The following is a 16,398-nucleotide window of genomic DNA, read 5'->3' as shown; positions in this document are numbered from 1 at the left end:
GTCCCGCCTAATCCAAAGCCTTCCCCCTCGCTTGTATCACGCGGGGGACGGCGACAAATCCCTCTGGCATCCAGCAAAGCAGCTCCCTTAAACGCCCTTTTAACTCAGCTTGAGCCCCACTCTACCTCTTTATCCCGTCTCGTCCCTTAGCACACTCTATTACTTAAAAAAGAAGAGGAAATAGCCTTAAAATCTGCGGCTAGAAAGGAGATTACAAATATTCGTGAGAGCGTTGAAATGAGGGAACTGAGTACGAAGTTAAAATGACGTGGAACATATTAGCTACTAAAAGTATAAATGGAGGCAAACAGAAGATAGAAATAGGGTTTGGTTTGTGTGCTGAGAGAACTTGTGATTGGAGTTTAAAGTGCTGCCGTTTAGCTCGGCTGTGTTTGTTTTCAAAGGTCACTGCTGCTCTTTGAATTAAACTCCTGCAAACCGAATTCCCCCCGGGGTGAGGGAGTTACCTGGGCGACATGGTGTAAACTCAACAGCCCCGCGTACCCGCAGCTGCCTGCAGAGGCGACTGCCTCTGGAATGACTTCAGTGTGCTCCGCACTCTGGGAAACAGCCGAAAATAAAATCAAAGTGTGTGTAATTGCTGTCGAATTCCTCGCTGCCCAGCAAAGGAAGGTAGCTGCGAGCAGAAAATGCTCTGTAACTTCCCTTTGGGTTGCTGTGACTCTTTCACTCTTTGCTGCTGAAGAACCAGGTTAAGATTTATTTATGCCTTTTTACAGAGCAGCCCCTGTTATTATTTTGAAGGGGTTTTTTGTGTATCCAAAAAAAAATGGAAAGTTTGTAGAAGTTCACCATCTGACTCTTAACAGGCGAACCTAATGGGATGAACATTGTAATGGATTATCTGGCCTTTAGCATGACATCGAGAGTGCTGGCTGCTCTAGCTACTTCCATAGCTAATTCCACTGTCTTAATTTGTATTCTTGTCACTTGAAAAATTGAAGTTCACTATGTTTTTCAGGAGGACACCCAAATAGATCAGAATTATTAACTGGGATTAATTTTCTTTTAAGAATTAGCTTTCTGGAATTTCAAAACTCGCAATCCTTTGACTTAACCCTCTCATGTTTCTTCTTTATGAGTCTGCACTTTGGAATTGTTCTGTGTTTTTTATGCCACTGTCATCTTACGGTATTGCTAGAGTTGGAGTTTAATCTTGGAAAAGAGGGTTAATGTTTTTATAATTATGAAGCAGCTCCCAGCACACTCACCACAGCCGAGAACAGGACTGACTGTAAACAAGGGTCAGCATTACCCACACACAGCAGCTGTATTGACCAGGAGGGTGACAGCCAGCTCCTTTCCCACAGTTATTGCTATTAGTCATGGGAAAGATGCATTACAATCTTCTAATTAAGAGTAAAACCCTTTCAAGTCAAATTCAACATAGCATATGTTGTGGTTTTAGCTCTAAAAACGTTCTGAACTCTTTGGTTCTGTGCATTCACAGGAAAGGGCATTAGATGCTAAATCACAGTACTTTTAATAATTTCAAGTACTTCAAAAATGTTTTTGTCTTACTTTTGTCTCTTAAATAATGAAATATAATTTAATGTGTTGTATACATGAACTGGAAATCAACTAACAAAATATTCTTTTCAGGTTTCTGGGCCTTAATACATTTAAGGACAATATGTCTGACAACCAACAAAATAAGAGGAGTAACAAAAAAGGTAGTCTAACCCAAAACTTGTGTTTAAAGTGTAAAATGCAGATCTGAAGCTGGAAAAACTACAGTAACAACTTGAAATCTGGCTATTTGTCAAAACCTAGCAACCATAACAAAATACAAAATCGAATTCAGAGTTACTTTCCACCTTTGTAAAGGCCTGAGATTTGTTTTGGTTTCGTATTTTTAAATGCTCTGCTTCTGTCAATATTTGTCTTCTATTTCTCTTCCCCTGAGTTTTTTTTTAGATATTCTTTGTTTTTATAGTGCATTGAATTAATAAACTTACCAAAGAAATAAAAAGAATTCAATAAATTTTAAAAATTTGTCAAGTGTAACTTGCTCGTGTTTCTTTTTCTGATAGTTATTCCCGGTACTTCTTTATAATAATATTTTAATGCCGCAAAATAACTGCAGTTGCAATGTGTTCCTGGTCAGTGAATTAAACTGCTTTTATGCAAATATTGATGTATTGCTGCAGGTTGTGGAAATGTTGTTGCTTTTCAGAATGCAGACAATATAATGGGAGAAATTCATCAGTCAGACAAAGCTCTAGGAAAAACCAGCAAGTACAAGAAGTATCAGTATTTAATTTGCACTTGGGTATGCACAAATGGGAACAAAGAAGGTAGTGGTCTGAATAAGAAAAATATTTCCTTAGACAATATGTTCTAGACAATACATACAGCTCTATGTGTTGTGCAGTGTTTATCTCTTCCCAATATCAATTATTGGCCATTGCTGGCGGCAGGATACTTCATTAGGTGAATAAATTATTTGGTACAATAAAAAAAAATATGGTATATGGTTATTTGACTTATTAAACCCAGACAATTATCTTGCATACACCTTTAAGATTGACTTAGACTGTACTTTTGTACCTCTTTTCTGTCACAGTATTTATCTTTTTCCATGTTTTTCATTCTTCAGAAAACAGGTGGCAGAAATCTGAGGCTTGTCCACACAGCCTCTGTTTTTTCAGGCAGACCATAGCTTATTCTGTAAGTATCAAAGGCACATCGGATCTTCAGAATTCTTCTGACACACTCTCCTGATGATTCATTAAAACTACACACTGGAAGCAATCAATTCTTGTCAAAAAGGGGAAGGTGAACGATTTGTTTTCCCATTCCTGTTGTTGCTTGGTTAACGTTTTTTGTCATTTGTTCTCACGTGTAGTCAATCTCTGCATTGAAGTCAGATATTTCCAGGGAGGGTGAGGGAGTCACAACTTCACAGATAAATAAAGGAAAGATACTTTGGCATTCTGGGATCTTACAAACCTCTTGGTCACATTATTCACCAGTCATATGATTGTTTGCACTGGCTCCTTCCAGTTATTTTTGCTCTGTATTTTGGGTTTTCTTGTTTTGCCTTTTAGCCAAATAGCATCAACATCCAGGGCATGGCCAGACCAACAAGTGGCATGTTTTCCAAGTAAAAATCAGATAGCATTACCCAGGAGACATCACACTTCTTTACCTTTCTTCTCAAAGAAAGAGAACATGGGATGTGTCTTTGACTTCAGCTTTCTGCTACAGACCTCATGCCCAGAGTCTAACATTTCAACATCATTTATGGAGTTAGATACCTTCCAGATAATAAAAGCACAAAGTAAGTTTAAATTTAAAAGTCACAAATTTTATATAAAGTTATATATTGGTTATCATATTAGAGGGCAAAGTCTTAGAAGTCCTTTTCCTTAAAAGTTGCCTTTATGTCTTTTGCCTTCTTCACAGAGACTTCAGCCATGCCAATCCTCTTTTTTAACTATATGTTTGTGTGTGTGTTGGCAGAATGAAAGAGATAAGAGAAGCAATGACAAACCATTCCTGGTACTCTGTGTTATGAAACTGAGCCCACAAATGTGGAGTGTAATTCTCTGTTCCTGGAGTGATGATATCTCTTGCACTTTCTCCCTCATACTGGCAATACTGTAGTTAGCAAACATCTACAATTGAAAAGTATTTCTTTAGATTATCAGTGTCAAAATATTTTACAATGACAGTATTTTATAATTTTCTATAGAAAATGGAATTGTGAAGTTCAGTATCATAATTAAATTTCAACCTACAACTTTTTTCTGCTCTGCAGATCTATAGTACAGTCCTGCAACCACAGACAGATCCTCGATCCCCTGAACACTACAATTTGAAATTGATTTATAAATGTGAATTGTAGTCTGTTTAAGAACATCAAATTAATATTTCATTTGTTTTGATTTTTAAGGGTTAAATGTAACAATGCTAAAAACCAGGAACAAGAGATCTGAGGTAAGAGGACCTTATGTATAAAATGATCACTGACAAAAGTATTATATCCTTTCAAAATCTTAAAAATAGAAATACAGAAGTGGTGGAGGTAGTTTGCTTAGTCTCAGGTGGGTTTTTTTAAAGAATGTGAAGTATTTTTACATTTATTTCACATTTTACATTTATTTGTGTGTCAGCAAATCTTCAGATGTATATCTACAATTTGCCAGTAAGATGTTACATCAGGGATTTTTGGAGAGAAAAGTTCAAAAATGTATAAAACCCTTTAAAATAGAAATATATAAGTTAATTAAAATGTGCATCCTATATGTTAAACAAATTAGATGTCTAGTTTTGCCAAAAACCCCAACACTTCTTTTAAATGGTAATTTAAAATTGAAGCTGAATTCTAGAATAGTTTTGATATTAGATGATTGATGAAATTTACTGTGTTATCAAATAAAAAATAATCTCTTAGGATTAAACATATTTGACACGAGATTTTGTGTAAAGTGTAAATAGCATTAGACAAAACTTTTGTACTTTGAAACAAGCTCACAATTTTACATCTCAATGCTTCACAGCATTTCAAATATACTGTATTTAGAAAAAAGAGAATTTGGCCTTTGTGTATTTTAATTAATAGCATTTTGTACAAAAGACTCAACTCATTGAATCAGATGTAAACTTTAGTGACCACATCACAGAATACAGGAAAAAAATGAAGTACAGAAGTAGGAGCAAGAGTTCTGACAAAGGATTACAAAAAGGGTTATGGAAAAAAACATTTCAAATGGAGGAAAATATTTAAGAAAAATAATTTAGCTGACCTCAGTGTGGTTTTATACAGCTTCATTTCATGTCTTGGGCTCTGGTGGTTTCTGGAGGTGTATCCTTTGGGATAAACTGAGCATTCATATTAATGCCATGGAGGCTAGACAAAGCCTTCAGAACTGTGAATTTTAAACCAACACATTGCTTTTCCTGGCATGTTCAAACCTCAATTTGCCCTTGGAATGCAAACAAAAATTTCCTGCAGGTTGCAAACTGATGTTGAATATAGACATGCAAATGAGCACTCAGACTGTGTGATTATTTCTATTGCATTTCTATTTCTATTGCATTCATTTGCATAAAAATATCGTTTCCTGTAAAATAAAGAACAGAAATACTTTTGTCAGAAAATTATTCTCACTGTTCATCTGAATAGTCAAAACAAAGTATTCGGTTTTCTCTGATCTGTACTCCTTCAAATGTACGTGGTACCTTTCAACTAATGTGATGGGAAGAGAAGGAAGAAGGGAGGAATAATAAAACACATCCCTGACCCAACAGACTTCTGTGTCAGCTGCCTTTGGCTTTATCCATTTCACTTCACTGAAACTCGAGTGCAGACTGTGCTGTCTTCCAATGTACCTAAAACTGAGCTAAATCTGTGGCCATTTAACATGGTTTATGGATCTATATGTTTAGATTTAATATAATGTATCCTAAAGTCTATAAATAATTTTTTAGAATTGTTTTCTCCAGGGATGCAGTAGCATTTTGTTATAATGGTCTAGTTTTCCTTTTGAAAAATTGCTTACATGAGTTCTAGTTCCATTGGGAATATAATTAATGGTGTCAGCACACATTGAGGGTTACATAAAAAGACTTTAAATGCCAGCATTAGAGTGGTGCTATCATTCAGGGAGAGTGTGCATTGTGAATGAGAATCTCCAGCACATGAAGGCACTGACTTTGAATTCCTGTAGCAAACATGTGAAGTGCCATAAGACAGAGTTAATAACTGACAAGAGGATTTGTATATGTGGACAAAACTTACTGTTTTTAAATCATGGAGAATGACTTGTGCCTTAAAGCAAAAGGCCCCACTTTCTGTACTACGAAATACTTAGAAATAGTTCTGGATGTGAGAAAATTAATGTAATTAATGTGAGAAAAATCATGTATTTTCTCAGGAGTTTGACATTACACTTCATAATAGATTTAATATAGGACTATATAAAAGAATAATAGTTTCCTATTTTTTTTTCTTAGTCTACTTGGTTCTTATTGATTAGATTTTACCTGTATCTGTGGTGTAGCACATTATTAATGTTTTTTTATGGAAATTACAGTTTCATTTGCCACCACTGACATGTCAGCCTGTAAGAACAATTCATCTTGCTCCTCTAGAGGATGATATTGTCAATGAAAGCAGCAACATCAGAAATATTTTAAATATTATGAACTCTATTCCTCAGCCTGTAAAACCAGTTACTAAATTTTATCAGTATCAGTTAGACAACCTATTAAAAAGGCACGCTGAAAAGTCATCAGAATTGATCACGGCCACAATTTCTGATACATTCATGCCAGTGAAAGACCTGTACTACTTTAGCATGAGTAACTGTGGTAAGTACCCCAACAAGAAGAAGAAAGAAATCCAAAGCCATTTAAAATGGAGGGAAGCTGATGTAGCAATCCACACTGAGAATAAGGACCTGGTGAAATTCTGGTGGTCAGTGATTTGTGAGAACATCGATCTTCTGACCCAAGCCAGGTTCTGTGATGAGAGTCATCCCCAGTTGAGCTCAAGGAATGCTCTGGTGAACTGTGGCATATTTACAGCTCAGACAACATTTACAGTGTCAAGCAACAGCGATGCCTCAAGAGCTGGCAAAAAACAAAACAGAGCAGAGAATTGCTGTAGCACTGGTCTGGAAGAAGGAAATGCTACAGAGAGGATACTGGATTATAAACCACATGAAGATGCTGAGAGTGCCAACTTTGTGCTTTACAATCATACCAAGGCTTAGAAGATAATTCAGTAATTCCCAGAGTAGAAGTTAAAGATCCCTCTGGATAACAGTCAGAAAATCAAGTCTGTATCTCTGAATCTGAAAAAGAAAAAGAAGCAATGTCAGAAGCAACTTCAGAAGACCAAAACAAGCTTGTAGCTGTTGTTCATGTTACAGTTTCTGAACAAGAGCCAGCCAGGGAACCACACACTGCTGAACAACCTGCCACAAAAAAGGGTGGTGTCTGTACCCTGCCTCCTCATGTTACTCAGAGCCTCAATGTTCTTGCTCACAAAGAAAATGACAAAAATAAAATAAAGATGAATAGGAATAAATATTCATCAAAATCTAAAATTAATAACAAGGTTAAAGTATCTGAAGACTTAATTGCTTCTGATGAGGCTACCACAAAATATAATGCCAAGAGTCAGATTTTTCCATCTTTGGAACGGACAAAAGTGAAAGCTGAGACTTCCATGAAGTGTCATAAAAAAACCACTCAAGGAGACAAAGGCCATGTTGCTCAGAGTGCTCAGAAAATTAAAAAGCAAAGTTGCTCCTGCAGTTGCAAAAATTCAGCTGTCTTAAAGAAACATGTTACTCCACTTTGTCTGCCACGTGCACCCTCTGCTTCAGATTTTGTAGATCTGAAATACGCTGACATGTTCAAAATAATAAATTCAGATGACCAAGGCCCAGGTATTTACGAAATGTTTGGAACTCCTGTCCATTCCCGCATGTGTGACCTTGCTCAACACGAGGGCAGGTTTTATAAAGGTGTTTATTCTGCTCCGTCAGGGAGATGCACCTGTAGACCTGCCTGCAGTAAAGGGGGAGAGAGCAGCAGAGTCAGAAACACACAAAAGAAAACACATTCCAAGCCAAAGAAGACCATACCTGGCACTAAACAAAAGCAGAAAGGCTTAATCACAAAGGACAGAAGGACCAAGTTGAGTGACAGCAACACAGAGCGAGATAATGTAACAACTTCTGGCTTGGATTTTCAAACAAATGCCTTGAGTAGCACAACATTGTTTCACGGAGACACGGATCATCAGCTCACATTTTTAGAAGAGCTTTCGCAGTCAACTAAGCAAAATGAAATTTTTTTAAGTTCAAACCTATCAACTATTAAAGAAGTTTCTTCAGAGCAGTCGTTAGACAGCTAGGATAAATCCAGCCATCAGAGAGCTGCTGCCTGCAGCCATGATCTCCTTCAGTTCAGTGATAAAAGACTGCAGAGGATGTGTTGCTCCAAGTGGCAGTCTGGTAACAGCAGAGCAGAACATCTGTGTGCGCCAGTGCAGGAGGGATATGGATGGTGGCAAACGCCTGGAATCAGACCAGGACTCCAAGTCTGTCAATAAATATGAATTGCCCTTTTCAGATAGACTGGAATGCCAATCCCCCATAAAAATACTAGATCACAGTTGGGCAAACACACCTCTAAACAGTGGTTTGGTAAATGAATTGACTCAATCTTCAGTGATTTGGACAAAAAGTGCCAAAAGCCCCAGTTTCCAGACAAGTCAAAACATTTTCTCCTGGTCAGATACTAGGGATGTGACTGATGAGTTGCTTTGTTGTCTGGCCAAAGAATTGCTAATGCTTGAAGAAAAAGACATCAACTCTTCAGGACCAAAACATACGTGTTCTAAAATGCAAAACACACAGAGTGAAGAAGAGGAAAATACGAGGAATGGAGATGGAGCAATAATAAATAGTGCTCTAGAGAAGGTAAAAGTAATTTCTTCTTGTAACTTGCCTTTGAGTTATGCTTCACACAAGTTTGGATGAAAGATGGGAAATACGTGCTTATTAAAGAGATTTATCAAGTCTCTTTCCCTTGGGCCAGCTGCCCACTGATTCTTCCAGTGTTCTGTTGAATATATCTGTGTTAGAGGCTGCAAGCCGGAAGGTACTAAGGCATGACAAGAATAGCTGCCAAAGCTTATATAAATTGAGAAATTGTAGTGAATAAAGGGAATACGCTATTTTAATTGAAGAGTTTGTATAAAAAGGTTTCAGGTAAGGCAAGAGCTGGAGATCTGGACAGCTAGGGGATATGAAAAGACACTACAATTAGTCCCTGTCTATCTAAAAGGGGCAATTATTTTGAATCTCTGAGTGCAACCAGATACTTTTATAGGTATGAACTACAAGTATTGGTTTATCAGATTTATCCTGTTTAATTAATGCTTAATCAAAACTTGAAGCTCAGAAGGCTCACATTTTGACCCCCAAGTCAGCTAAATGCCTTCACATATTAAGGTGTTTCTCTACCAGAACTGCTTCTCCTTGGTCCTGTTAGCTCTGTGTCTATTTAAATTACAAATCTATAAGGAAATTTCTTTCACTATGTATTGATACACTCCCTTGTGCTTCTGCAGACACAGGTGCCAATTACAGCTCCACTCTCACTTTCCCAAGGGAGATCCACGGCAAGATGGGGTAATTATTGCCATCTTTCTGAAGCAGTCTCTTCTTCCTGGGAAGTCATGGCCCTGTTATTTTCATCAGACCTGTGTTACGTGTGTTAGTTAGAGCATGATGATAGCCTTATTCACCCTTCAGCTTAGCAAACTGTACCTATGAGACCAAAAAAAAGATTACATCCTGCTCTTTTAAGTGCTCCTTCTGTCCTGGTGTCTATGGAAGAAGATGCCATGCTGTAATCTTCTGGTTATGCACTGTTGTGATGTATACTTGAAAATATTTATACAATTTTACCTACTATAGCAGCTGTATCAATGACCAGGGAAATATATATATATATATATATATAAATCTATAAGGCAAAGTCATGTCAGGAAAAATTACTCCAGAGAAGCGGCGCTCTTGGATCATTTGGGTTTTCTCAGCGCATTAACCGCCAGTTCCCTCTTAAGAGTTACCTTGCTATCACCAGGCTTAGATGTTATAGTCCACTCCTTTTCCAGGAATGTGAAGACCCCCCCCCCAGGCCCTTCCCAAACTGTCACCCGAACTACAGACATTCCACAGCATTACATTACAGAACCTCGGCAAAGCTTTTCTAACATTAAGGAACGTGAAAAAAACCAACATCACAATCCATTCCTAACGATGATGGAACATGCAAAAAGCCAACATCACGATACCGTTCAGAGCAGAGGGACCAGCGGTGATCCGGCCCGCCCGCGGAGGGGTCGGCGCTCATGCGCATGCGCGGGCGGAGTGATCCGCCAGCAGGGACTATTTGTGATGCGGTCCTGCCCGCGGAGGGATTATCGGTGATACGGCTCCACGCGGAGTGATCCGCCAGCAGGGACTATTTGTGATGCGGTCCTGCCCGCGGAGGGATCACCGGTGATGCGGCTCCCCTGCCCGCGCATGCGCCCTCAGCGCCGCACCCCCACCCATCTGCGCACGCGCAAGGGTCCGCGCACGCGCAGCTGCCAAAACGCGCTTCCCTCTACAATTTGAAGGAAAGTTGAAGAAAAAGGACAGTTTCATCAAAGTTGAAGAAAATCACGAGAGAGCAGCACAAAGGCCGCTACGGCCGGCTGCTCCGGCACAGAGACAAAGGCTCACCTTTACAGCCCAAAGATCGCCTTTAACAGCGAGCTCCCCCCGCCAGCTCCCAATCCCAGCCCGCCTTCCCGGGCACGGTTTCTTTCGGAGCAGGGCTGCATTTCCATCCCCCGCTCTGCGAGTCACCAGGTGCGTTAGGAGCGAGCCCATCCCGCTCTCTGAGACACAAGGGCTTGCTCCAGGACACTGCTCCTGTTCCTCTGTTCCAGCCACTCTGCTCTCCCCAAAACACCATTTCCTCGGTGCTCCTCTGAAACTGCATCTCAGTGGAGACCGAGGAGAAGATGTAACGTCCAAATGAAGTCTGTCTTTTCCTCTCCACTTTCTCCCTACTCTGACCATCGTCTTTCCAGCAGAGTTACGATAAAGCCTTTTTGGCTTCAAATGAAGAAAGTGGCCTTCTAAAGTTTCATGAATCTACTAAATTACCAGGAAGCAGTTTAGCTAACAAATATCCTTTTATGTGGACAAGAGGAGAAGTCCTTGGAAAGGGAGCCTATGGCACGGTAAGTTAATGTCTGAATGTGTTAAAAGAGATGTGCTGGTTGTCATTGAGCTACACCTTATCTAAAAAATCACTGTTGTCTTAACAAATGGTTAAATAGTTTGCATTATACAGTGAGACATGAAACATGACAAACACAAGGATACTATTTAAAATAAGTAAATACTCAAGTTTTATCTTGTGTCTTGCTGAATAAGTGCTGGTTTCACTGTAGGTGTACTGTGGTCTGACAAGCCAGGGGCAGTTAATAGCTGTAAAACAGGTGGTTTTGGATACATCAGATCAACTCACTCCGGAAAGGAGTATCAGAAGTTCCATGAGGAAGTTGATCTTTTGAAGACATTGAAGCATGTCAATATTGTAACTTATTTAGGAACTTGCCTGGGAGATAACATTTTAAGCATTTTCATGGAGTTTGTTCCTGGTGGCTCCGTTTCCAGTATTCTGAATCGCTTCGGTCCGTTGCCAGAAGTTGTCCTGTGTAAATACACCAAGCAAATGCTACAAGGGGTTGCATATTTACATGACAACTGTGTGGTCCACAGCGACCTCAAAGGCAATAACGTGATGCTCATGCCCAACGGGGTGATAAAGCTGATTGACTTTGGCTGTGCCAGGCGCCTCAGTGGCACCCGCAGCGAGCTGCTCAGGTCTGTGCATGGCACTCCCTACTGGAGGGCTCCAGAGGTAATAAATGAGTCTGGCTATGGCAGGAAATCACACATCTGGAGTGTTTGAGATGGCAACAGGCAAACCACCACTGGCTTCCATGGACAGGGTGGCAGCCATGTTCTACATCGGGGCCCACAGGGGGCTGATGCCTGCCCTGCCCGAGTGCTTCTCCAGTGCTGCAGTGGAGTTTGTGCACGCCTGCTTAACCAGGCATGGGGGCTTTGAACTGGAGAATGAAAGGAAAAATGCTGGTAGTCTGTGTTCTAGAGATGGTCCATGGGAGCTTAGCTTATGGTACATATGACTTTATTGTAAATGCATAGGCTTTTCAGCACTTCAGGAAAGCCTTGAGATAAAAGTATATATAAAAGAGCTTTATTCTCTATAAAGCTATAAAAAAGCCCTCACAGATTCTCTTTTTGTAGGCCTTATGCTCATAATTTACTTTCACTGTAATTTTCATGCAGAAACATGGTACCATTGAGTTTTGAACATAATGTTTGATAAATTTCTTTGCTGTACTTTGCTGTTCCAGTATTGTTTGAGTTTGGCCTATGTCAGACAAGTGTTAAGGACAGTATTCTAAATGGAAGAGCTTTCACTTAGTTCTTGTCTTCTGCAGTGGAAAAATCTATTATCACTGCCAGGATATACAGGACATAATACATTGAAACATAATACTTATTAGAAACATGAAGTTCTCCCTATAAAACCCCAAACCACTAGCATACATCCATTATAAGAATGATTTTTGTGGGTTTTGTTTTGTTTTAAACAAAGCCATGGGCTCCTTAAAACGCATGACATTGTCTGGAGGTGACAGAACAACCTGATTGACAGAGGCTTGAACAGATAATTATCACCCTTCTTAAATACATTTTTGGTGCACCTGAAATAGCCAAATTAGCAGAATTATTCAAAGATTTGCAAGGAATTTAGGAGAATAAGTAATGGTTTCTTTAATAATAAAATATTTCAGTTTTATAATTCATAAATTCCAACAGTCTTTTCCCTTCAAGCCTCCCTTCCTTTTGATCAGCTTTGCCAAAAAACCCCAAAAATTAGTAGTGAATGGACAAATGATAATAATGAAAGGCTAATTTTGCAATTAGATTTTGCAATTACATCACAGACATAGATATTTGTTTTATGTACTGATCTGTGAAACCTTCAATGCAGAGATCAACACGAACGGCCTTCTGCTCTGCAGTTGCTGGACCATCCCTTTGTGAAAGGAAGACAGTGAATTTTTCAAAACTCTTGCCATATGAGTATACATTTTCCATGGAAAAGATTTTCACTTGTGAAAAAACAGACCAGAAGGAACTGGACTTTAAGGTGACAGCAGAAACACTGGAGAGCAGTTGTGTACAAGGAGTCTGTTATTAGGCAGCAATGATTAAAGAGTCCCTGTTCTGCAATGCCTGTGCTCACTGGAGTGGGCACTCCTTCACTGGGAGCACAAGGCCACGTTGTGTTGTATTTGGAGAGTCTTAAAGGGAAAATAAAGTCACCACCACTGGCGTGCAACAGGCCAGGTAAGCTGGAATGTCTGTAAAATCCTATGGAAAACAAGCTGTGGGCAGAGAGCTCTGCAGGTAACTCCAACTTGGAGATGAGTGATGAGTAATGAATGTGATGATCCCACAGGAACCTCAGACCATCTACTAACATAAAATGTACTGAAGCTTTTATTCAGTCAGGTGGGCTCTTTTATTTAGCTGGATGGGCACTTCAGTTTTTAGCTGGTGAATAAATTTTTTACATGCATAGATGAGTCCTGTGTTCCTGAGGCCCTGTATCTCTGCAAGATACCGTGGTGATAATTACAAGACATAACGAATCTAAACCATGGGACTGCCTCTTTTAAATGGAACAGTGCATTTTAGGGACACTTTCAGGTCCCAGAAGGTTGGGGCTGGACCAGAGCCTCTGGAGATGCTCTGGTCCAGCCCCACTGCTCAGAGCAGAGCTGACTGAAGCAGGTTGCTCAGGCCGTTGTACCACTGGCTTTGAGTGTTACTATGGATGGAGACTCCACAGCCACTCCAGGCAACATGCTCCAGTCTTTAACCTGCCTCATGGTAAAAGTGATTTTATGTTTGAAGACTGTCTTATAGGTGAAGTTGTCCTATTGTCCCTTGTCCTGTCTGGCTCTGTCTTCCTTACTGTTCCCATGGGGTGCTGATACTCATTGAAAACCTGAAGTGTTTCTCAGATCACTTGAGTGAGCTCTAGCTGTGATTGGGTGATATGGAACAGTGCCCCCCTGCACTGCAGAAGTCATTGTTAGACTGAGTAGAACTAGCTACAACTAACTGCACAAAGTGAAATAAAATCTAAAAAGCATTATTAAGTATGAATAAAACAAAGCAAAAAGCCCTAGGTATTAGTATTTAGCATGTCCTTTTTCTGATAAGGCTTCTTTCTCTCAGAATGGGGTAAACATTTAGCCTTTGTGAGCACCCAGGCTCCAGGAAGAGAGGCAGTAAAACTCAGCCCTACAACTGTTCAGAGCTGAGCTCTCAAGAGTTCAAGACACTGACTTCAGTGCCAGCAGTAACATGAACATCAGTGTTTTACAAATAGGAAAGAAGGAAGTTCTAAGTTTTATATAAAACCAACTTTCCTCAGAGGACTAAACAGTTACTTAAATAGCTTTCAAACTTTATTTTATTCCCATAGCCTGACTTCAGAGTTAAGTCTAAACTTTATAAAAGCAAAGAGAAATCTGTACTTCTAGCAAAATCCTTTATTAATAGTTTCTGTAGGTATAATGTCACATAACAATGACAGAACATTATGCCATAATAAGAGAAATCCTAACATCACAGTAATATTCAAAGTTCAAGCAGTTAACAGTCCTTTTTTGAGGAATACCAGTTGGTGCTCATGCCAGACATCCATGGCAACATCATGTTAAAGTATCTTCATGTTAAAGTACCTTGCAGAATAAAGGCAGGAGCCCTGGCATGTGAGCTCAAGTGGGATGTACATAATTCCATGATGTGTACTAATTCTTCCCAGATTAAGGTAGAGTCTTCAACAAAGCTGCAAAGTAAATATGAGGGTTTATTTAGCATGAAATGAAACTGAGATGAGAGTCATAAGCAGGGAAAGAATGGGAATGCTCTAGAATATATAATTAATTAAAGAAAGGTCAGCATTACACACCTCCCTTCTTATGCACATCTTATAAGCAAAACTAACATCTCCTGTTAGAGTTCTCCAATATTAAGGTTACCAGTTATTTGCAATTTGTCATGTTTAATCCAGTTAATTACACTGAAAGTAGTCATTAGAGGTTTGTAAAAGTTGAACCTGAGTTTTTAATCAAAATGTGAAAGCACATTTTTGCTTTTGTTCAACCAGACTTCAAGAATGAGGTGGCAGCTTAAGGCCAGCACTTGCAATAAAGGTATTTCAGCTTAATCAGAGCTGTGCCTGCAGCCCAGCCCAGGGCCCAGCCCAGCTAAACCAAGCCTTGTGTTAGTCTGGGGAGCCTTGGGTCACTTGGCTGAGCCAGTCTGGTGGAGCAGTCTAGAAACAAGTCTAACTTCACATACTTCTTAGTTGGGGAGATCAGAGATTATCCAGATGCCTGATTACAGGTATCCAATGTAACAAGGGGAAAGGGTGTGAAATCCTGAAAACTGCTTTTTTCATGAGACTCTGAGTGACTCAGAGAGCAGGGTCACACTTGCTTCATTATTTATAGTGTAGGAGCAGGGCAAGCCTTGCTGGTTTAAAGACTACAGCCTTCCTTTCTGAAACCAGTAAGAACCCATTACAGTGCATGCAGGCTGCCAAGCTCCTGCTGTGACTGCAGGTTTCCTCAAGATTTGGAGCTTAAATCTCAGAAGCTGAACGCACAGCCCTCTCCTGGTATGGTTGCAGCGGTAGCCTGTGTTTCTTTCACATGGTAAGGTGAGTCATAGCTCACATCTCAGAAGGGAAGGGCCACAGGCAGGCCAACCCAGCTATGTTACACTGGTCTTGGAACTACCACCAGCAATAGGCTGTAAACATTTGCATCTAAAACCACACACATATCTACCTCTCTTTCCAAGGAGGCAGCCTCTGGTTCCAGAAAACCCATGTTCTCTTACTTGGGTTCAAAATTAGTGCTTTTCCACAAAGCTCCGCAGGAACCATTGCCACTTCTACACCACTCCTATCAAACCTCTGGTTCTTGTACACAGGCAAAGACCCAGAGTTTTCCCAAGGAAGGGCTTCCAGGACACACACTCCAGTGCCTTTTCTCCCCTACTTTTCCCTTCCCACAGGGACCTGCACCATGGGACAGCTCAGAAATTTTAAAGGTGTTATCAAAGAACACAATCTGAACTATGGCAACACCAATGTTGCTGTTGCAAGGGCAGGAATATAGGGGAATCAAACCCAAGCACTGCAAGTTTTAAGGTTAAAAATTGGGTTTGGATTTGCTATATCCACTTCAGAACCCAGAGAAACAGTCACATCCAGTAGCAAGGGCAGAGAAGACTCCTGGCACTAATTCTCTCTTTAAGATGTAAGGAGTTAAATACCTTTCAGTCTGGCATAACTTCCAAGGCTCAAGATGTTAATTTTTAGAACTGATTATGTTTATGGGCATTTACATCAAAGTAAAGAAAGCAAACAAAGTATTTGTCCAGTCATCTTCCCTGCAAAACAAGGATTGGGAACCCTTCCCACTAAGGTCTTAGATGCTTGGTGTAGCACTGTCACCCACCCCTCACTGCTAGAAAGAAAAATAATAAAACCCCCTGCACCATCACACCTGGCCAGGCACTACACACTGTCACCACCGTGCACAGGCTCTGCCCCCAAGGTAGAGAGAAGGGGCAGCTTAAGATGGCACAAACTGCCTAGAATTTGCTTTTCAGGTACCAAATATCTGATCAATGTAATGGAAATAAAGGAAACCAGTAAGACTTCAGACTT

The 16,398-nt window shown here is 40.0% G+C and overlaps 2 protein-coding genes across 9 annotated transcripts in view; one reads left to right on the top strand and one right to left on the bottom strand.

Annotated features, from left to right (window-relative positions):
* The first annotated feature begins 263 nt into the window (after window positions 1-263).
* Window positions 264-16,398, top strand: part of MAP3K19 (mitogen-activated protein kinase kinase kinase 19) — a 25,773-nt gene continuing 9,638 nt past the window's right edge. The window contains 12 exon segments of the mRNA XM_032115385.1: window positions 264-330; window positions 2,172-2,259; window positions 3,072-3,322; window positions 3,920-3,963; window positions 6,063-6,726; window positions 6,729-7,954; window positions 7,956-8,462; window positions 10,634-10,783; window positions 10,997-11,075; window positions 11,078-11,510; window positions 11,512-11,664; window positions 12,634-12,992. Of these exon segments, the coding sequence (XP_031971276.1) occupies window positions 264-330; window positions 2,172-2,259; window positions 3,072-3,322; window positions 3,920-3,963; window positions 6,063-6,726; window positions 6,729-7,954; window positions 7,956-8,462; window positions 10,634-10,783; window positions 10,997-11,075; window positions 11,078-11,510; window positions 11,512-11,664; window positions 12,634-12,700 (3,729 nt within the window). The 3' untranslated portion in view covers window positions 12,701-12,992.
* Window positions 14,187-16,398, bottom strand: part of CCNT2 (cyclin T2) — a 26,189-nt gene continuing 23,977 nt past the window's right edge. For 6 of the 8 annotated variants that reach the window (XM_032113699.1, XM_032113701.1, XM_032113705.1 and 3 more), the window contains one exon: window positions 14,189-16,398. This exon is cut by the window's right edge. Coding sequence is in view for 1 of the 8 variants with exons in the window: in XM_032113702.1 (XP_031969593.1) it covers window positions 14,483-14,505 (23 nt within the window). In the remaining 7 variants the exon portion in view is untranslated. The other 2 variants (XM_032113700.1, XM_032113702.1) reach the window with 1 other exon arrangement.

Source organism: Corvus moneduloides, chromosome 7, assembly GCF_009650955.1.
Source record: "Corvus moneduloides isolate bCorMon1 chromosome 7, bCorMon1.pri, whole genome shotgun sequence".
NCBI classification, from domain to species: domain Eukaryota; kingdom Metazoa; phylum Chordata; class Aves; order Passeriformes; family Corvidae; genus Corvus; species Corvus moneduloides.
The sequence above is the reverse complement of the archived record's forward strand: the minus strand, read 5'-3'. Positions and strand labels throughout refer to the sequence as shown.